The sequence below is a fragment of the Micromys minutus genome (genome assembly GCF_963924665.1).
Source record: "Micromys minutus genome assembly, chromosome: 18".
NCBI lineage: Eukaryota > Metazoa > Chordata > Mammalia > Rodentia > Muridae > Micromys > Micromys minutus.
This window is the reverse complement of record NC_137953.1, coordinates 47404726-47420922: the sequence shown is the minus strand read 5'-3', so window position 1 is coordinate 47420922 and position 16197 is coordinate 47404726. Positions and strand designations below refer to the sequence as shown.

The following is a 16197-nucleotide window of genomic DNA, read 5'->3' as shown; positions in this document are numbered from 1 at the left end:
GGCAGAATCATCACTACACAGCCATACAGCTTTACTATTAAGTAACCAGGTCCCTAAGTCCCCAGGCTTTACTACATCTACAAAGACCATAAAAAAGCCTCCCTTCCCCACCTAGTTTTCAACTCACCCTTTCCTTATCCTGTGAAACCACTTGTCTCAGTTACTGTTCTACTGCTGTGAAGAAACACAGCTATATGAGAAAGCATTTAAGTGGGGGTTTGCTCACAGTTTCTGAGGGTTAGAACACGACCATTATAGCCAGGAGCAGGGCAGCAGGCATGCAGCTGGAGCAGTAGGGAGCTCACATCTGATCCAAAAGGGGCAGGCAGTGAAAACTCGTGAGACTCTGGCTTGGTCTTCTGAAACCTCAATGCCCATCCCCAGCAACACACCTCCTCCTACAAACCACACCTCCTCATCTTTCCAGACCTTCCCACAGCTAAGGACTAAGCATTCAAACACATGAGCCTGTGGGGGCCACTTTCATTCAAAACACTCCATCATAAACTCATCTTACTTCACCTGCTCAAAATTCAACTGTTAATAAGTATAGTGCCACATGGGTAAAGCCCTCAAAGCTTCCCACAGCTGAGGACATTTTCATTCTTTTTCTTGTTCCTTACAATGCCAAATAAGGACCAAAAAAGCCTATTTTTTTCACTTAACAGGAAAATGGGCTTATTTTAAACAAAGGTAGATTATACATATTCTTGCCACTCTGATTTTTAAATTCTTATATTTTAACATAAAAATAACAGTGAAAAGAGTCACTTTATTTTTAACCATAAAAACCATTTAATAAATAAAAAAGCTTTATTATTAACATCTGGGAAGTACATGAAGGAAGAAGCAACTAATGCAATTTCCTAATCTTGTTTCCTAAATTAGACGGAACTCCTCAGCAGTTGCCCGGACCACTGAAATGAAATGAAACTCCTTCATTTCTCCAATCTATACCTACTGGTTAGGCCCCAGGAAAGCTCATCAGAATAAATCTGCTTTATGCACTGACTCTACAGGCGTATCTGCCGCATTAAGAGCCCTCAATTTCTTCCCGGAGGTCTGCCTCAAGTCCACACGCCTTCATGACAAGTCACGATTCTGCCCCGTTTCTCTCTTTCCCATGTGCCTTCCAGATGTGGGTGCACATTCTCATCTCATTTGCATACTGGTTTACTTCCTCAGTAGCACTGCACAGCACCATCATGTCAACTATGATTTGACCAAACTGGCCTTTGAAGTCCAAGATCACTGCCATACCAATACCTGTTCACAGAAGGAGCGAGTTCTGAGTTTTCTTCATCACTCATTAACTACAGACTGCCTACAGATCTTCTTTTATGATCAGGATGCACTCATTAGAGATTTGACTTAATGCTTTGGAACCTCCAGGCAAATTATCTATTACAGTGATGCACAATTACAGATTAGGATAGTGGCCTGCACAAAGTCTCACACATGAATGACGAAGACCTAATACACCGCACCTTCACTCAGATGTGAAAATTCCAGTCAAAGCAGCAAGCCGAACTGGTTGACTTTCAACTTTCTCTACAGTGTTGTGTCTAAATGAGCCTTAAAGAGCTGTTTAAAATAACTAGAAGGGCCATATTCTGGGGGGGGGGGGGGGATACACAAACATATAGATGAATCTGTTTCCCTAAATTGGCTGCTTAGTTTGGGCTGTGCTATTTCTGCTCAAATTGGTTTCCTGCAGTTTGTGAAGGCTGCCAAATACTTAGTGATCTCAGCAATACGCTTAACACAAATCAGAAAATCTTTCCTATTTTCCACAGTGACAAGAAATTTACAGAAAAACTTGCACAGTGAAGATAATAATAAGAATGAGCTCATTTGTCTTTTTTTTTTTTCCTGGATTTATCATTTTCATCAGGTTGCCAGTGACTCAGGAAACCAATAAACAGCCTCTTAATACCATTTCCTGTCTGATTTTCTCATATTGATCTGCAAACAGTTTCTTAGGGGTGGACAGGATCAAACATGAGAGGTCTGACCTCACCACAAGCCAGGAAAACTGAAAGATCAAGATAAAGGGAAGAAAGACCAATAATGACCAATGATTTTTAAAATCAAAAGATGCCAGATGTTACTAAAAAGGTAAGTGTGTGGTAAGTGTGCACACAATGGCACTGGGCTAAGAAAAGAATTAGCTAGTATAAAAGTAACTGAACACAACTCCAGACAGCAAGGACACAGTTCTTTAGAGCACACTCATTTATTACAGTGGCGCTGCAGTCAGCCGGGTGTCACACACTCTATTATTCTGCCCAAACAGCTACGTGCAAATACTTATGGCAAGGAGTCACTGATCTGCTTCAAGGTTTCTCAAAAGAGAGAGAAAGAGAGAGAGAGAGAGAGAGAGAGAGAGAGAGAGAGAGAGAGAAGAAAAAAAGTTTCAGCCCTAAAAACAAAATCTTACTTTTGTAGAGTATAAATTATATTCTCCAACTACATATATAGATATATACACATATATTTATATTTACATGTATGTGTACTTGGCAAATCTTAGCTTTTATATTCAGAAATCCTACAGCTCTCGGTCTATCAAATACACTGCCCTATATTCACGCACATGAATAACCTAGGGCTAGTATGAAAAAAAAATCCTGGGAGGAAAAAAAAGCATTTTAATAAATATTAAAAATTCAGGTCACATTTAATATATAATTTACTTGACACTGAAAAATGTAGAAAAAGCTAGTGATATTTTCATCAATATACTTTTGTAGGCTTGAAAAATTATTTCACAACACATCTGAATTATGAATTGTAAGAACTCTATTACTGAGCACTGACTGAAACCCCAAAGAGAGAAAGATAGAAGAGAACATAAATTTTAAGGCTAGAACTTTTATCAACTTTTTTTCATTTTAAGAACGAATGTTCGTTAATTTACACAATCATAGTCTATTGTTTTCCTGACCTAAAGGAAGGATCACTTTGAAATACCATGCCAATGTTTGCTCTCCTCTTGGCTTAGGAGAGCTCCAGCTTCCTCTTAGCACACCTGTTGGGAAGCTGTGTCCGAAACTGTTGAAAAGATACTGTGCCTCCACAGACTGTTCTTTGAATTTCTATGACTGATAGTCCTAGGTGGAGTGATATGGAAGGGACAAAGAGTTCCAAGCTGCCAACATACAGAACCATCTGGCCACATAGCCTCAGTCACATCAGCACAGCACTTGATTAAACTTGAAGTGCCTAGAACTGGTGAGTCCTAGGCTCAAACCACACAACAGCACTTCCTGCAGGCTGGAAGTCGTCCATGAGCGTGCCTGAGAAATACACTTTCATCCTATCTCCTTTTCATTGGTTTTTATGTAATTTTTAATGGTCAAAGGTAACTAGTGGCTACTCTTTAGTGAAAACAACTCTAGTCTGATCACAAGGTAGTATTCTAAGGACCTCAGTGCCCAGGATGGTCACAGCTGAACATGGGCCACAGTCTGATGTCATGTCAAAACGGGAATGGGAACAGATTCCTCAAGAAAGCCAAGCTTATCACACCATCCATGCCTGGCTCTTGGGTCATAAATGCCATGGGCACTCACAGAAGTCAGCAGGCCAGCCTTAACTGTCTCAGTGTGTCAGTTTAAGAACCCAGCCCCAGGGACAAGATGGCTCAGTAGGTAAAGGTTCTTGACCTGCCAACCTGAGTTCAATCCCCAGAATCAAACCCACAATGTTATCCTCTGACCTTCGCATCTACACAATGACACACAGCACACACACACACACACACACACACATATATATACATACATACACACACAAATTTCTTTTTTTTAAAGCCAATTCCAAAAGAAAAACATTTTCCCTCTCACTGCGGGAGCTTGAAGAAACACTCAGACACAGAAAGTTCTCTCCTAAACCAGGCAGAACATCTAAGGCAGTTCCTGCCTTCCTACAAGTTTCCCTCACATCTCTTCTACAGAAGCAGGGGGTCGGGCAAACTGTCATAAAATAGAGTGGCATGTACTCTGGAGTCACATGGATGAGTTCAGCTCTCAGCTCTGCTGCTTACCGGCTGTGTGACTGTGGGCAAAACAATTAATCACATTGTGCCTCGGCTTCCTTCTGCATAAAATACATTAGTAACAGTTCCTTTCTTGGAGGCTTTTAGAAATAAGATCAGGTAAGAGATAAAGGATTTAGCACCACCCCTTTACCTATCATTTCTTACTCATTTCATCAGTATCTGCCTTAACAGAGCAGAACCAACCTAATTTTAAAACAAGTTCCAAATTCAGAAATACACGTACATCAAAATTTATTCCCAAACCAAGATATTTAACATTAATTTCAACATCTTCTTGGGTTTGTTGCTTCTTTGAGGCTCTACCTTCCTTACAGTCTTATTAGGCATTTAGTTATATCTGCACAAAATCTAAGCTCTTTGATACAACTCACAAAGCTTTATTATTTATGTATTATTTATTATTTATAATGCAGGCAATTGGGTAAATGTTGCCTAGATTTATAAAATTAGATCCTAAAATGATCAAAAGTAGTTACTTTCAAAATATGCAATAGACTTTTTCCTAATTTAATTCAACAGTTGATAATCAGCAGGTACTGCCCGAGGAGCTCGGAGCTTCCCTGTGGACAGATAAGGGCAGAGGACTCTAAGTTTCCAGAGTGAGTAAGCGGAGCAAGCGTGGTGAGAGGTAAGTGAGGACGTCACAGTCCGGTCACGGTGCATCTCAGGTCACACCTCATCACATCCCACAGAGAAGCGCCTAAGTCACATTTTTCATGAAACCATAGAAGCTGCTCCGTCACCAGCACAGCGTAGGATATGTGCAGACTGCACAAGATGTTGGTTATCTGGCCTGTATCGGTAGAGGTGGGCCAGAAAGAATACGTCCAAATGCGTTCCTAGACATACTACTGACAAGATCGGATACTGGCTGGATGTGAGTAAGAAAAAAGGAAAATGCAGCTCCATTCAGGGGGTTTCTTTCCTAAAAAAGATGGTGAGAAACAGCAGGTCTATAGAAGAATAAATGGGAGTATAGATATGTGCTTAAGTTGGATATGTGCTTGCCTTTCATCCTGTTAGTTAACCATAAAGATGGTTCAGCAGCCCTACTAAGCTGTTCCTGATTATGCTTGGTATCAGAAACCCAAATGTTGCCAGCTAAATGGTCAGTTTGAGGGTCAAAACTGCCTCCCTGCCCCGAGTTCCATTTGCACAACTCATCTTCCTCACCTTTATAACCTGCAGCCAAATGAGCACCTTTCAAATAAATCTCAAGAACTCTTCATCCAAAAGTGATCACTGCTCTTGTCATTTCACAGCCAGCAGCTGCCCACTGTACACTGGGCAGTATCAGGAACAGTGGGAAAGCTCAGGGATGTAGCCCAGCAGCAGAGCACTTGCCCTGCAAACGCGAGCTGGGTGCGTCTGCAGATGAGAGAAAGAGAAGTGCTGGACACAGCCAGGTGCCCAGGAAATACCTGTTGGATGAGCACGCAGGTCAGCAAAGGGGTTAGGGGCTGGATAAGAAAAACAAAAGTTCACAAGTGTGAAAGCAGAGCTGAGCATTTTAAAGGAAACCCTAGTGCTGATTTCGAACATTCACCCTAAAAGCTGAACATCCAAATATCAAAGACAAAGAGCTGCTGAGCTTGACTGCTGAGTCAACTTCCCTACTTAGGTTTTTAACCAAAACCCCTATGAGAACGTCGCCATACCTGCAGCACCATAGACACCGGAGTATCGCTGAGACTTAGAGCCAGATGGAGAGGACTCCTTCATCCGGTCGATCACATTTTCTGAAAGCTGAAGAGACAAGAGAATGAAAGTGAGACAGAAAGAAGACAGTGCACTGCCATTCAAGCAATCCCCACCTGACTAGACTCACACAAGCAGAAACAGTCACAAGCCAGGCCACGCCCACAGCACTACTCCTTTACTTCCTCTACTGTGCGCCTAAGTGCTTACTGCAAATGTTTCTTGGTTTCTGCTGTGCACTAAATTATAATCTCAGAGAAAAATCAAGCACCAGAATTCCTTCAGTACTTATTCAGTAAATATTTAGTAAATACATATGCATGTATGTGTTAACAGACCTCAGCCCTTCCTCTCCCCGACCTCCTTTGCTTTTCTTTCCTCTTACCTCCCTCCCTCCTGTTCAAGGCTAAGAACACACAATTGCTTTCACCAGCTTTTATTAGGCACTAATTCTGTGACAAGAATAGGCTAAACTTGAAGAATTCAAAACAGAGGAAGGGGAACAGAACTCAGGGAAAAAGCAATGGGGCAAAGAACCAGATTAGGAATAAAAATGAGGTGGTCACCACTAAATCACCAAGTGGGGAAATCGAGAGGCAGCTGGCAACAGGCTGGAGGCTCTGGGGAACACTCAGACTGCAGAGTTGAGTCACCGCCCCATGGCCACTAATCATTATCCTTTTGTATTTTCTTGAGAAAAGAGCAAAGATTTTGACGTCCTATATCTCCAGACCAAATAAACATGGAAAATACAATGTTTACACAACTAATGACTACTATACATGAGTGAATGAATGAATGAATGAATGAATGAATGAATGAATGAATGATTGAGTGATCAAGCATAGTAAAAGATAAATATAGAAAAAGGTAGATATTTCCAATTTTAAAATTTTTAAGGGGTAGGGGGGCTGAGACTGGAGACGGCTCAGTTGTTAGAGCACTGGCTGCTCTTCCAGAGGTCCTGAGTTCAATTCCCAGCAACCACATGGTGGCTCACAACCATCAGTAATAGGATCTGATGCCCTCTTCTGGTGTGTCTGAAGACAGCGACAGTGTACATTATTAAGTAAATAATACTTTTTTAAAAAAAACTTAGAAAATGAGACTTGAGCTTAGTAAAAACTAAGTCTTAGGGGCACTGAGGATTTCCAGCAGGGTAGTAACATAATCAGATCTACATTTCAGAGACCACTCTGGCTACAGTGTAGACAACAGACTGAAGCAGGATAAGAACAGAAGGACCCCTTGGAGGAGACTAAAGGACCAATTAAGAAGCTATTAAGCATATGTCCACACAAAGCCTTGCACAAAATTCTCACAGAGGCATTATTCACATAGTGGGAGTAGAAACAAACAAGTGGCTATTTACTGGTGAATGGATAAACAAAGCATTATGTATTCACAAAATAGAATACAATTCTGTAATAAAGAGGAATGAAGTTCCAGTAAGAGCTATGATATGACAAACACCAAAGACCACATATTACAAATTTATTTCTTTGAGGCAAGTGTCCCGCTATGTAGCTCAGGTTAGCCTCAAGCCTCCTACACCTCCCAAGTGCTGGGATTATAGCTATAGGTTACCACTCTTGGCTGTGTTTAGTCTATTTACATGAAACCACCCGAAAAGGCAATTCTATAAATAAAGCATCAGTAAACAAAGTTACCTAGGGCGGAGGCGGAAGGATAAACTGTTACACTATAGCATAGTGATTATTTTAAGAACTACTGAACAGGCTACTTTCCAAACATGTAAATTATTCTATAATGATGCTATGGGGTGTGGGCATTATCTTGGTAATACAATAGGTTAACACATTCAAAAGATACTGTGGGCCTTGCATGACAGCACAAGCCTGAAATCCAGCACTAAGGAGGCAGATTAACAGAGAAACAAGAGTTCAAGGCCAGTCTGGGCTATACAGAAAGATTTTTGTCTCAAAAATAATAATGTCTAGCAGGTATTTCGGATTCCAAACTGCTGACATGGGCTTCATGCCTGTTGCATGCCATTACTGTGCCAGCGCCTCACACACACACTCCTCAGCAAGCCTGTGGGTAAATATTTACATTATCTATTATGGAAGTAGAAAAACCTATTGCCAGACAAATACCAGGCCCCAGATGACAGTCTTACAGCAGAGAAGCTGTGCCAACTCAGCAAGTCCAAGTACCAAGGTCAGTATCAAATATCCCTCTTCTGCATCACACTGGATACCTGGTAAGACGGAGGTCACTGAGGACCCTGGGGCTTTGGGCATAAGCAGCGGGGTAGTGCTCCTCCCCACTGAGGCTCTTCCAACTCCCCCTCCTCCGCTATCACTGTCTTGCCTTTACTCTCAGTGTAACTACATAAGCACTCTGTTAAAGGGCACTAGTGGCAATCCTTTACACTCGGATTTATAAAACTAATATATATCTGCAAAGCACCTTAACCACATGGCTTCTCATTCAAACTTAACCCCACACTTACGGCCCTCTTCCGGAAAACAGTGCCTTTCTGACTGCTCGCCGCACACATTTCAGAGGTCTCTAGCCAAGTCTTACCTCCACCACCCATCCCCCAGAGCTCCCTTTGCCTCTTCGGCCAGGCCTTGGGCTTCAGGACTGACTCATGTGCTCTGCTTTCCTTCTACCTAGTTACTGCCACGGCCGCCATCCAGGATCCCAAATCAGAAAGGGCCTTCTTATTCCCTTAGCCATGGCTTCCTCCAGCCCAAACCATCAAATGAATTGTTAGCACTTCTTCCCTGTCTCGAGTCTCCCTTTGCTCACAGGTGGCTATGTTGTTGTTCCCGATACTATTGCCTTCCCTCCAGACCCCTTATGATGGGGTCTCAAGATCTGGTTTGAACATCCAAAAGCACTCACTCACCAAATGAATTCTGCATTCCATCCAGCCATGTCTGCCTAACAGAGCTAAGGTTCCTTGTGCCCACTATACTTAATACAAATACTCCACTGGTAGAGTATCCCTTCCCACCCCCATGTGTCTACCTTTCCATGACATTGAGCTCCTGTGGATCACTGAGTAAGTCATTCAATATTCCATATACCAAGTACTAACTCAAGACCCCTGGGATACTTGTGTGAACTGTGTAAAATAGTAAAGGTTAGCCTCAACTCACTATGTAGCTGAGAACGATCCTGAACTCCTGACCTTTCTGTCATCACCTCCCATATACTGGGAAGAGAGGCATGTGCCCCAAGTCTAGCTTCCAGTTTTCTGACAGCGGCTGCGAGATATACTTTTGAAATTCATTTACAAAGATGAAAAAAGCTTCAACATTGACCCCAATCCTCCCCACTCCCAGGTGACTCTGAGTAACAACATCCAGTTACAGGGAGCACTGAGCCCAGCACTGGATGCCCCAATCTCTAGTCCCATGCTCTTGAAGCAACATAACCCATCAGTCTTGCAATATACACTAAAAGCACACCATTCCCTCTCATAAGAAGAAATGGGCCTTCATTACTAAAGCTTAGGGCTATTTTAAATGATATCTATTACATTAAGTGATACATAATACATTTAATTCATATATACCATATATTTCATAACAATGCATTAATGTTACAATATATACTACATAACTCTGTACTGTTGGGATCAGAACTCAATGGTAAAACACTTGCCTAGCATCATAAGACCCCGGGCCTGATCCTCACCAACTAAAAAAGTCATATTACATATTATCATGTATATCTAAAAATATAAAGTCTATCAGTTTATATAATTTATACATACAGTACCTTTTACATTTTAATTGACAATTCTAAATTTCGACCCAAAACCAAAGAACTGCACAACTAAAATTACACGTAACTATAACTAGTCAGCACCATTAGCCAAAACCGAAGTGTTAGCTATAAACACTGATCTGTATATTTAAATGCACCATCTACTTTCCCTTCAAAATGTATACCATTTTCTTCAGCAACTAAAAAAAGTCCTTTCAATCCCAAAAGCAGCCTCAAAGTATTGCCCTTCAAATAACAGCTGGCTCAGAGAAAATGACAGCCAGCTGACTTTCCTGTCTGGAAGGTCAAAGTTTTGGCCACTGGGATACATGAGGACTACAGTACACACACTGCCCCGCAGTTATTCATTTAACTCCAGCACAGACTTCCGTTTCTTCCAGTTCATTCTTATCACCTGGGCCTAAACTTAACATGAAGCTCCTTCTCCACATGGGGCTAAGGATGAGGTCTAAAGTTCTCACCAGCATCTGTAGGTGTGTGTAAGACAATGGTTTCAACCTTCCTAATACTGCCACCCCCTAATTCAGCTCATGTTGATGATCCCCCAACCATACATTTATTTTCGTAGCTACTTCATAATTGTACTTTGATATTATTATGAATCATAATAATCTATGTTTTCTGATGACCTTAGATGACCTTAGATGACCTTAGATGACCCCTGTGAGAGGGTCACCCAACCCATGGGTTAGGAGTCGCAAGTATGAGGTATTAGGTTTTCTCTCCCTATGCTTTTTGGGACATAGAAGTAGAATATGCTCTCAACCCAGCAGTAAGTATTTGTTACCCTTTCGTTGCTTTTGTGGTTTTTCTGACGCCTCCATATTTGCTCCTTAATGCTATTCTAACACCAACCACACATTTCTCGGTGCACCTTATGGTCACATGTAGTCCAGCATAAGCGCATGTTATCCAAAGAATCCATGTTAAGCACAGTACAGAGTTGATAACCCTGCATATTGTGGGGTTGTTCAGGGTCGCCGATCCGTTATTCTTCTACAGCTGAATTCTTGGGCCCTGGAGGTGCACCTCCTGAGCTCGAGCACTATTGGGTGTCCCAGGCTATCCAAACACAGCAGCCACGCTCAGATCTCACCTGACCTCTGGGAAAAGAGGCACCCACTTGTAAGGCAGCAGACAAGACTGAAGGAGACTGAGCTGATACACACACACCTGTAGCTGTAGAACAGCTGAGCTCTTCTCTGTGATGAAAACCAAACCCAAAGGTGGTAGAGGTGGGAATCAAAAGTACAACTTCAACTTCAGTAAGAGCTGGACAAGCAGCCTCAATAAGAGGAAACTCTCCAGGAAACTCATTTGTCCTTAAAGAGGGCACAACCATTAGAAGAGCCTTTTCCCATTCGCTGACCCATTTAGAATCTCTATCCAAACAAAATGTGAAGTAACACCCCTCTACACATTTTCTGAGGCTACGAGCTATTCCCAGAGGCCTCTGGACTTTGGGGTCCATGGATTAATTCGATGTACACAAAACTGTGTGCTCACTGTGCTGTTGGAGGCAGAGTCCATACCTTCTAAAATTTACAGTGGCCTATGAACCCAAAGAAACACTATTACAGTAAGGGTAACCAAGCAGGCCTGTTGACAGAATGAGCTAGCTTGGTCTACCTACCCCATCCAAAAGCACTTAAGCAGGCAGAACTTGGCCACCGCCTGACACCCGGTACCCTCCATAGAGCATTCTATACAATCACTAGTTACCCCACTTAACCCTTCCCACTCACTATGCTTGGTCTTCTCCAAAATCTACACAAACATATGACCCGCCAATCAGAACTCAGTATTTTTTTTTTCAGGCACAGGAGGCTGAGTAAGAGGAACAAAGATAAAGTCTTCAGCCCTCAGAAAGGGAAGCTCAAGTTATCTTGAGATGGTAAATATGGAAGTCACATGACACAGAATAGTTCACAACTTCAGCCCCTAATAGTTTTTAGATGTCTTTAGATGTTTCTTATCAAATTGACTTAAAGAACACTGATGCAATTTTCTCTCTTGATTTTCCCTCCACAAAGGAACAGGTCATTTTCTGATTACTAGTTCCCTGCTACCTTTTTAAGGCATGACTCCCATAAGCAAAAGAAATGAAATGGGATGGCAGGGGAAACACACAGACTCATTTCTGTAAATCGTTTCCTTACTAGTTCATATGTAGCTTGCCACTGTCTTCTGAATCCTAGAAAGTTTAAGATGGCCCGATACATTCACAGACCCTAAAGTTGAAAGGCACCAATTCTCTATCAGCTAACTAGATCACTCACAGTCCCTATGGCTAACCAAATAAATGTATAACCCTCACTAGCTCTGAAGAACCCTCTACAGCTCCCCACATTAAGAAACCTCTTCAAATAGGGGCTCTTGACTACCAACATCTGCCACAGCCCCTGGTGTCTTTCAGGGAGGTGGGCACAGCACTCTGAGTGACTCCTCTGAGTGTCAGCTTGCAGCTTCAAGACCAGCTGCAGAGATTCGTTATGCCAGAAACAGTGATAAGTATAACTTTGAAAATGATACTCATTGAAGTTGGCATTTGCTCTGGAGAGTTCACTCACAACTCTGATGTTTTAGATAAAGTTGTGAAAGGCCAGGTTCTGAGCACACCTTCTGAGCAGGCTCAGCAGGTGGACACAAAAATCCTATTAAGCACGAGTAATGTGAGTAATAAAATGCTTTTCTATCACTAGAAAAGTTATTTGAGTCTTAGAGAGAGTGCAAGGCAAGAGGGTAATCCTTCATTCAGTCCATGAGTAGTTCCATATGCAAAACTGAAACCAGGTTTAAGAATACGAGGGAAAAAAATACTAGCAACAGCTCAAATTAGGGGAAAGTGAGAGCATATATAAGACCATAAAAAAGTAGTGCCTGCCAACAATAAGAAACTTGAAACTTGACACTGTTGCAAGTTGTAGGTCCTTTAAATACAAGCCATAAGTACCTCAGCAAGAAAAATATGAATATTCATGATCTATCAATAAACTCAGCCTACTTAGTAAGTTTCCTGTTGCTCACTAAATGCTATTCTTTCTTATTAGGATAATGGAAGTAAAACTGCTATCCTCATCAATGGAACAGAGCACAAACTGGATTCCCAGCAGTGAGTACTGAATTATTGGTAGACTCTTAATTTTCTCAAGTGATGAACCTAAACATTATAAAATTGATCAAAACTGGGGGGAAAAGGCTTCTTCAGCCAAGTTGCATTAACCCATAAAAACTGAAGTTTGGGCCTCATCTCCTCATGTTTTAGCAACTCCCTAAAGACAAAGCCTTGCTTTTCATGCTAAAAATACTGCTCTCATGCCTGAAAACAAAGCCAAGAAAAGCATCATGAGCAGCTAAATGTATAAGACTCACACAGGGAACAGATGATCTCAGGATCCTCAGTCTACCCTGTAAGGGTCTCTCGCTGAGGCATAGCACGCTCTCCTACTTAGTTATTTAAGCTTCTGCTCTCCCGAGGAAGGACTAGGTACACACACAGAGCCACATTCTCATTAATATGCAGTTACAGTGAAACAGGAGAGAGGGAAAGGCAATCAAAGGTGACTTGTCCATGCCATAAGCTATACTAAATCCTACAGAGATCTGAACCCAGGTTTGTTGGATTCCAATGCACTTCCAAAGAACTTTGTAATTTTAAATGTGAAAGAAACCCTATCATAATGACGACTGCTTAAAATATACAAAGCAGCTTAGAAATATACAGATCAATAGTACAGTACTTGTCTAGCACATGTGAGGACCTAAGTTCAATTCCCAGCACTTCAGATAATAATTAATAATAATTATGATAATGATAATAAACTAAAAGCCTACAATTCAACAGGTGTCTATAAACCTTATTCTCTTACCCTAATCAAAGGAAGTGATAATATTCCACTTTATGAATAAGAATGTATCATCAGAAGTGGCTTTTCCAGAGCCATAGGTTAATTAAAAATGTCAGCTTAATCCCAAGTTGGCTTTCTCCTGTCCATGACCTCAAGGACCCAAAATGGTTCCAAGTCCTCCATTTTCAACAGCATACCAGTTTTGAGAAAAGCTGCAACAGCCTATATTCTGTTCTCAAAAAAAAAAAAAAAAAAAAAAAAAAAAAAAAAAAAAAAACCTGACAGCATCAAGCAGCCCATGTGACTTCAGAGCTAGATCTGAGATACACTCAGCTCCACCAGTCTGAAGAACAAGAAAACTGAATGACACTCAAGATTACAGGCAATCCTTGAAAAGACCAGAAGCAGAGGAGAACCTTGCCAAGGGCATTTGCAGAAGAGCAGCATACAAATCACAATGAGCCGGCCTGTGCCTGGACTGTAACAATAGAAATGAAATGTATCTAAAAAAAAGGCAAGATTTTCAAGTTGTGTGGCTGAAGAACAAGGTTTGTTTAAAGGTTGCAAAAGTTCTTTGAAACAAGCTTGCCAGTTAACGGACTGCACATCCCTACTGCCGAGCCTATCACTTTACCCTACCTGACATTGTATCTCAGTCTCTATGCTGTGCCCAAACTCTTTCAACTTGTCTATGTAATTGGCCTATCTATATTGAAACATGGGGACATGGACTTAATGCGTTTTTTCTAAACAAAATCATCTCACCTGAAATTTACGTTCTCTTATTAAGTTTTCACTCTCTAGTGTGAAACATCCAGAGCCTTTAACCAACTTTCTTGTCTTTTTTTTTTTTCTCCATCCCTGTATAAAACTCAAGTTTCCACTAATTCTTATCTTATTACAAAAAGTGCTAACTAAACCACAGCAAGCAGAGTCCTATCCCTAGTACAGGGAGAATTGCTGGTGACAGACCCACAGACTCAGTTCAACTGGCTGGAGTTTCTAATCAAAAAAACTTTAATAGGTTCTTTTCAAAGTAACACATTTCAAAGGAAAAACTTTTCAAACAGTTGAAGTGTTTTTAATGTTTTTATTTTATTTTATTTCCTTGTAACTTTACATACTTCATTGATTAAGAGTAGTTGTGTAAAAACGATAGACAGAAAATATGAAGTACTCTAAAACTTTCTGAAGCCATGGTGCTTTATTTACTAGGCACAAGCAAGTGTACTTCCCAAACCATGAAGCTCCAAAGTCAGGAGCAAAGGAGAATATTAAAGTTGTTAGTGTGTGTGTACACTAACACCCTAGAGATATTCAAGTTCTTAGTTCATGTATCAAGTACACGCAGAGGGCATTTAAGAAGTCCCTACAAAGAATCCTTTGGAACTTACTGCCTTAGTTCTACAACCTTGAAGGACTGTAAACCAACCTCCACCCCTACCAGGCAGGCAGCTGTAGGCCTGTAGTAACTGGACCCGGTTCAAAACTTGGGCTAACAAACCACAGGGGAGGTTCCTGGGAAAACGACATTATGGTGGAAGGGAAAGAGCCAGAGCCAGAAATTAGCCAGCAGTGACAGGAATGACTTGAATACGTGAGTGTGTGTATGTGTTGGGGGAAGGGGTGAAACCAGAAGAGGAGCATGGGATAGCAAAAGTAAGAGTAATCCTTAAAATTCACTCTGAAAGAGAAACGTGCGTGGAAAAGAAGGGCCCGGGTCGTGTACAGGAGGCACACAGACTGGCAGTGAGGCAAGAGTTTCAATAAAGGCCTGCAACTTGTGAGCAAAGACGACTGCGGTGACCCAGCACCACCACCCCAGTACAGTGCATGGCTTTTGGCACTCAACCAACAACTTTCTCTGAATGGAGGTGCCGAGTCTTGAAACTACGAGCTTCTTCCCAGAGACCCAGACTTCTAGCGGAACAGCAGGGCAGGCCGAGAGCGGAGAAAGCAGGTGCAGCTGTCCCAGACACACCTCGGAGTTGGGATCCGAGTTCAAGGGCTGCCCTCCGCCCGCCCACGGCACTCACCCGGATGCCCTTCACCACGGTGATGTTCTCGTTCTCGTCCGCCTCGAAGGTGACCCGGCGTGTGCTAGCGGTCCCGCCCATAGCTCTTGCCTCTGTCCCCGCAGAGTCTGAGCGTGGACCTACGAGCACGTCAGGACCCACGCGCACACTTGCGCGTGAAAGCCCAGGACGCTTCCCTTGCAGGGCAGGAGCAAGGCCACGACCCCAAAAAGCAAGGAGAAGGCGCCGGTCCCAAAAGCCCGCCTCCTCCGGTCACGTGCTAGAAGTAGGGCGCCTTGGGTTAGCCCGAGTGGTAAACTGCCCGCCTCTTATTGGAAGGTGCACTAGGATTGGCTGGTCCAGACCCGGATGCTACGGCAACAGGTGGTGCTTAACAGGGCTTCCGGAGCTTCTGAGGATAATGGGAATTGTAGTCTCGATCTGGCGTGATTAGGTGCTGTGACAGGTCTCAATCCCTACACTATAAAGTGAGCGAAGTGTTCTGGGAGTTGTAGTCTTGACGGCCCTGGAGGCCTCTTACTGGTCAAGAAGTTTGTTCACCCAACCAGCTTGTTTTGCAGTTTGCTATAAAATCCTAGGTCAGTTAAGTAGATAACAGGCTCTCCAAATAACTCAAAGCAAGTTATGGAAGATGCACTCCCCTAAACGAGCAATGTTTATATTCCAGTTCACAAACCTCTAACACTAACTTATTATTTTGCCATTTAGTCTTAAACATAAAGGGGCCCAGACTTTGCTCATGTTCCTGTCTTATGACATATATTTGTCAGTCTGTGTGAAGTGCAAC

At 42.2% G+C, this 16197-nt stretch overlaps 1 protein-coding gene across 1 annotated transcript in view; it reads right to left on the bottom strand.

Annotated features, from left to right (window-relative positions):
- Positions 1-15647, bottom strand: part of CHCHD3 (coiled-coil-helix-coiled-coil-helix domain containing 3) — a 236032-nt gene extending 220385 nt beyond the window's left edge. Inside the window, exons 1-2 of the mRNA XM_080932626.1 lie at positions 15411-15647; positions 5722-5809 (exon numbers count right to left, since the gene is read on the bottom strand). Of these exons, the coding sequence (XP_080788752.1) occupies positions 5722-5809; positions 15411-15491 (169 nt within the window). The 5' untranslated portion in view covers positions 15492-15647. The remainder of the gene's footprint in view (positions 1-5721; positions 5810-15410) is intronic.
- Positions 15648-16197: the final 550 nt, after the last annotated feature.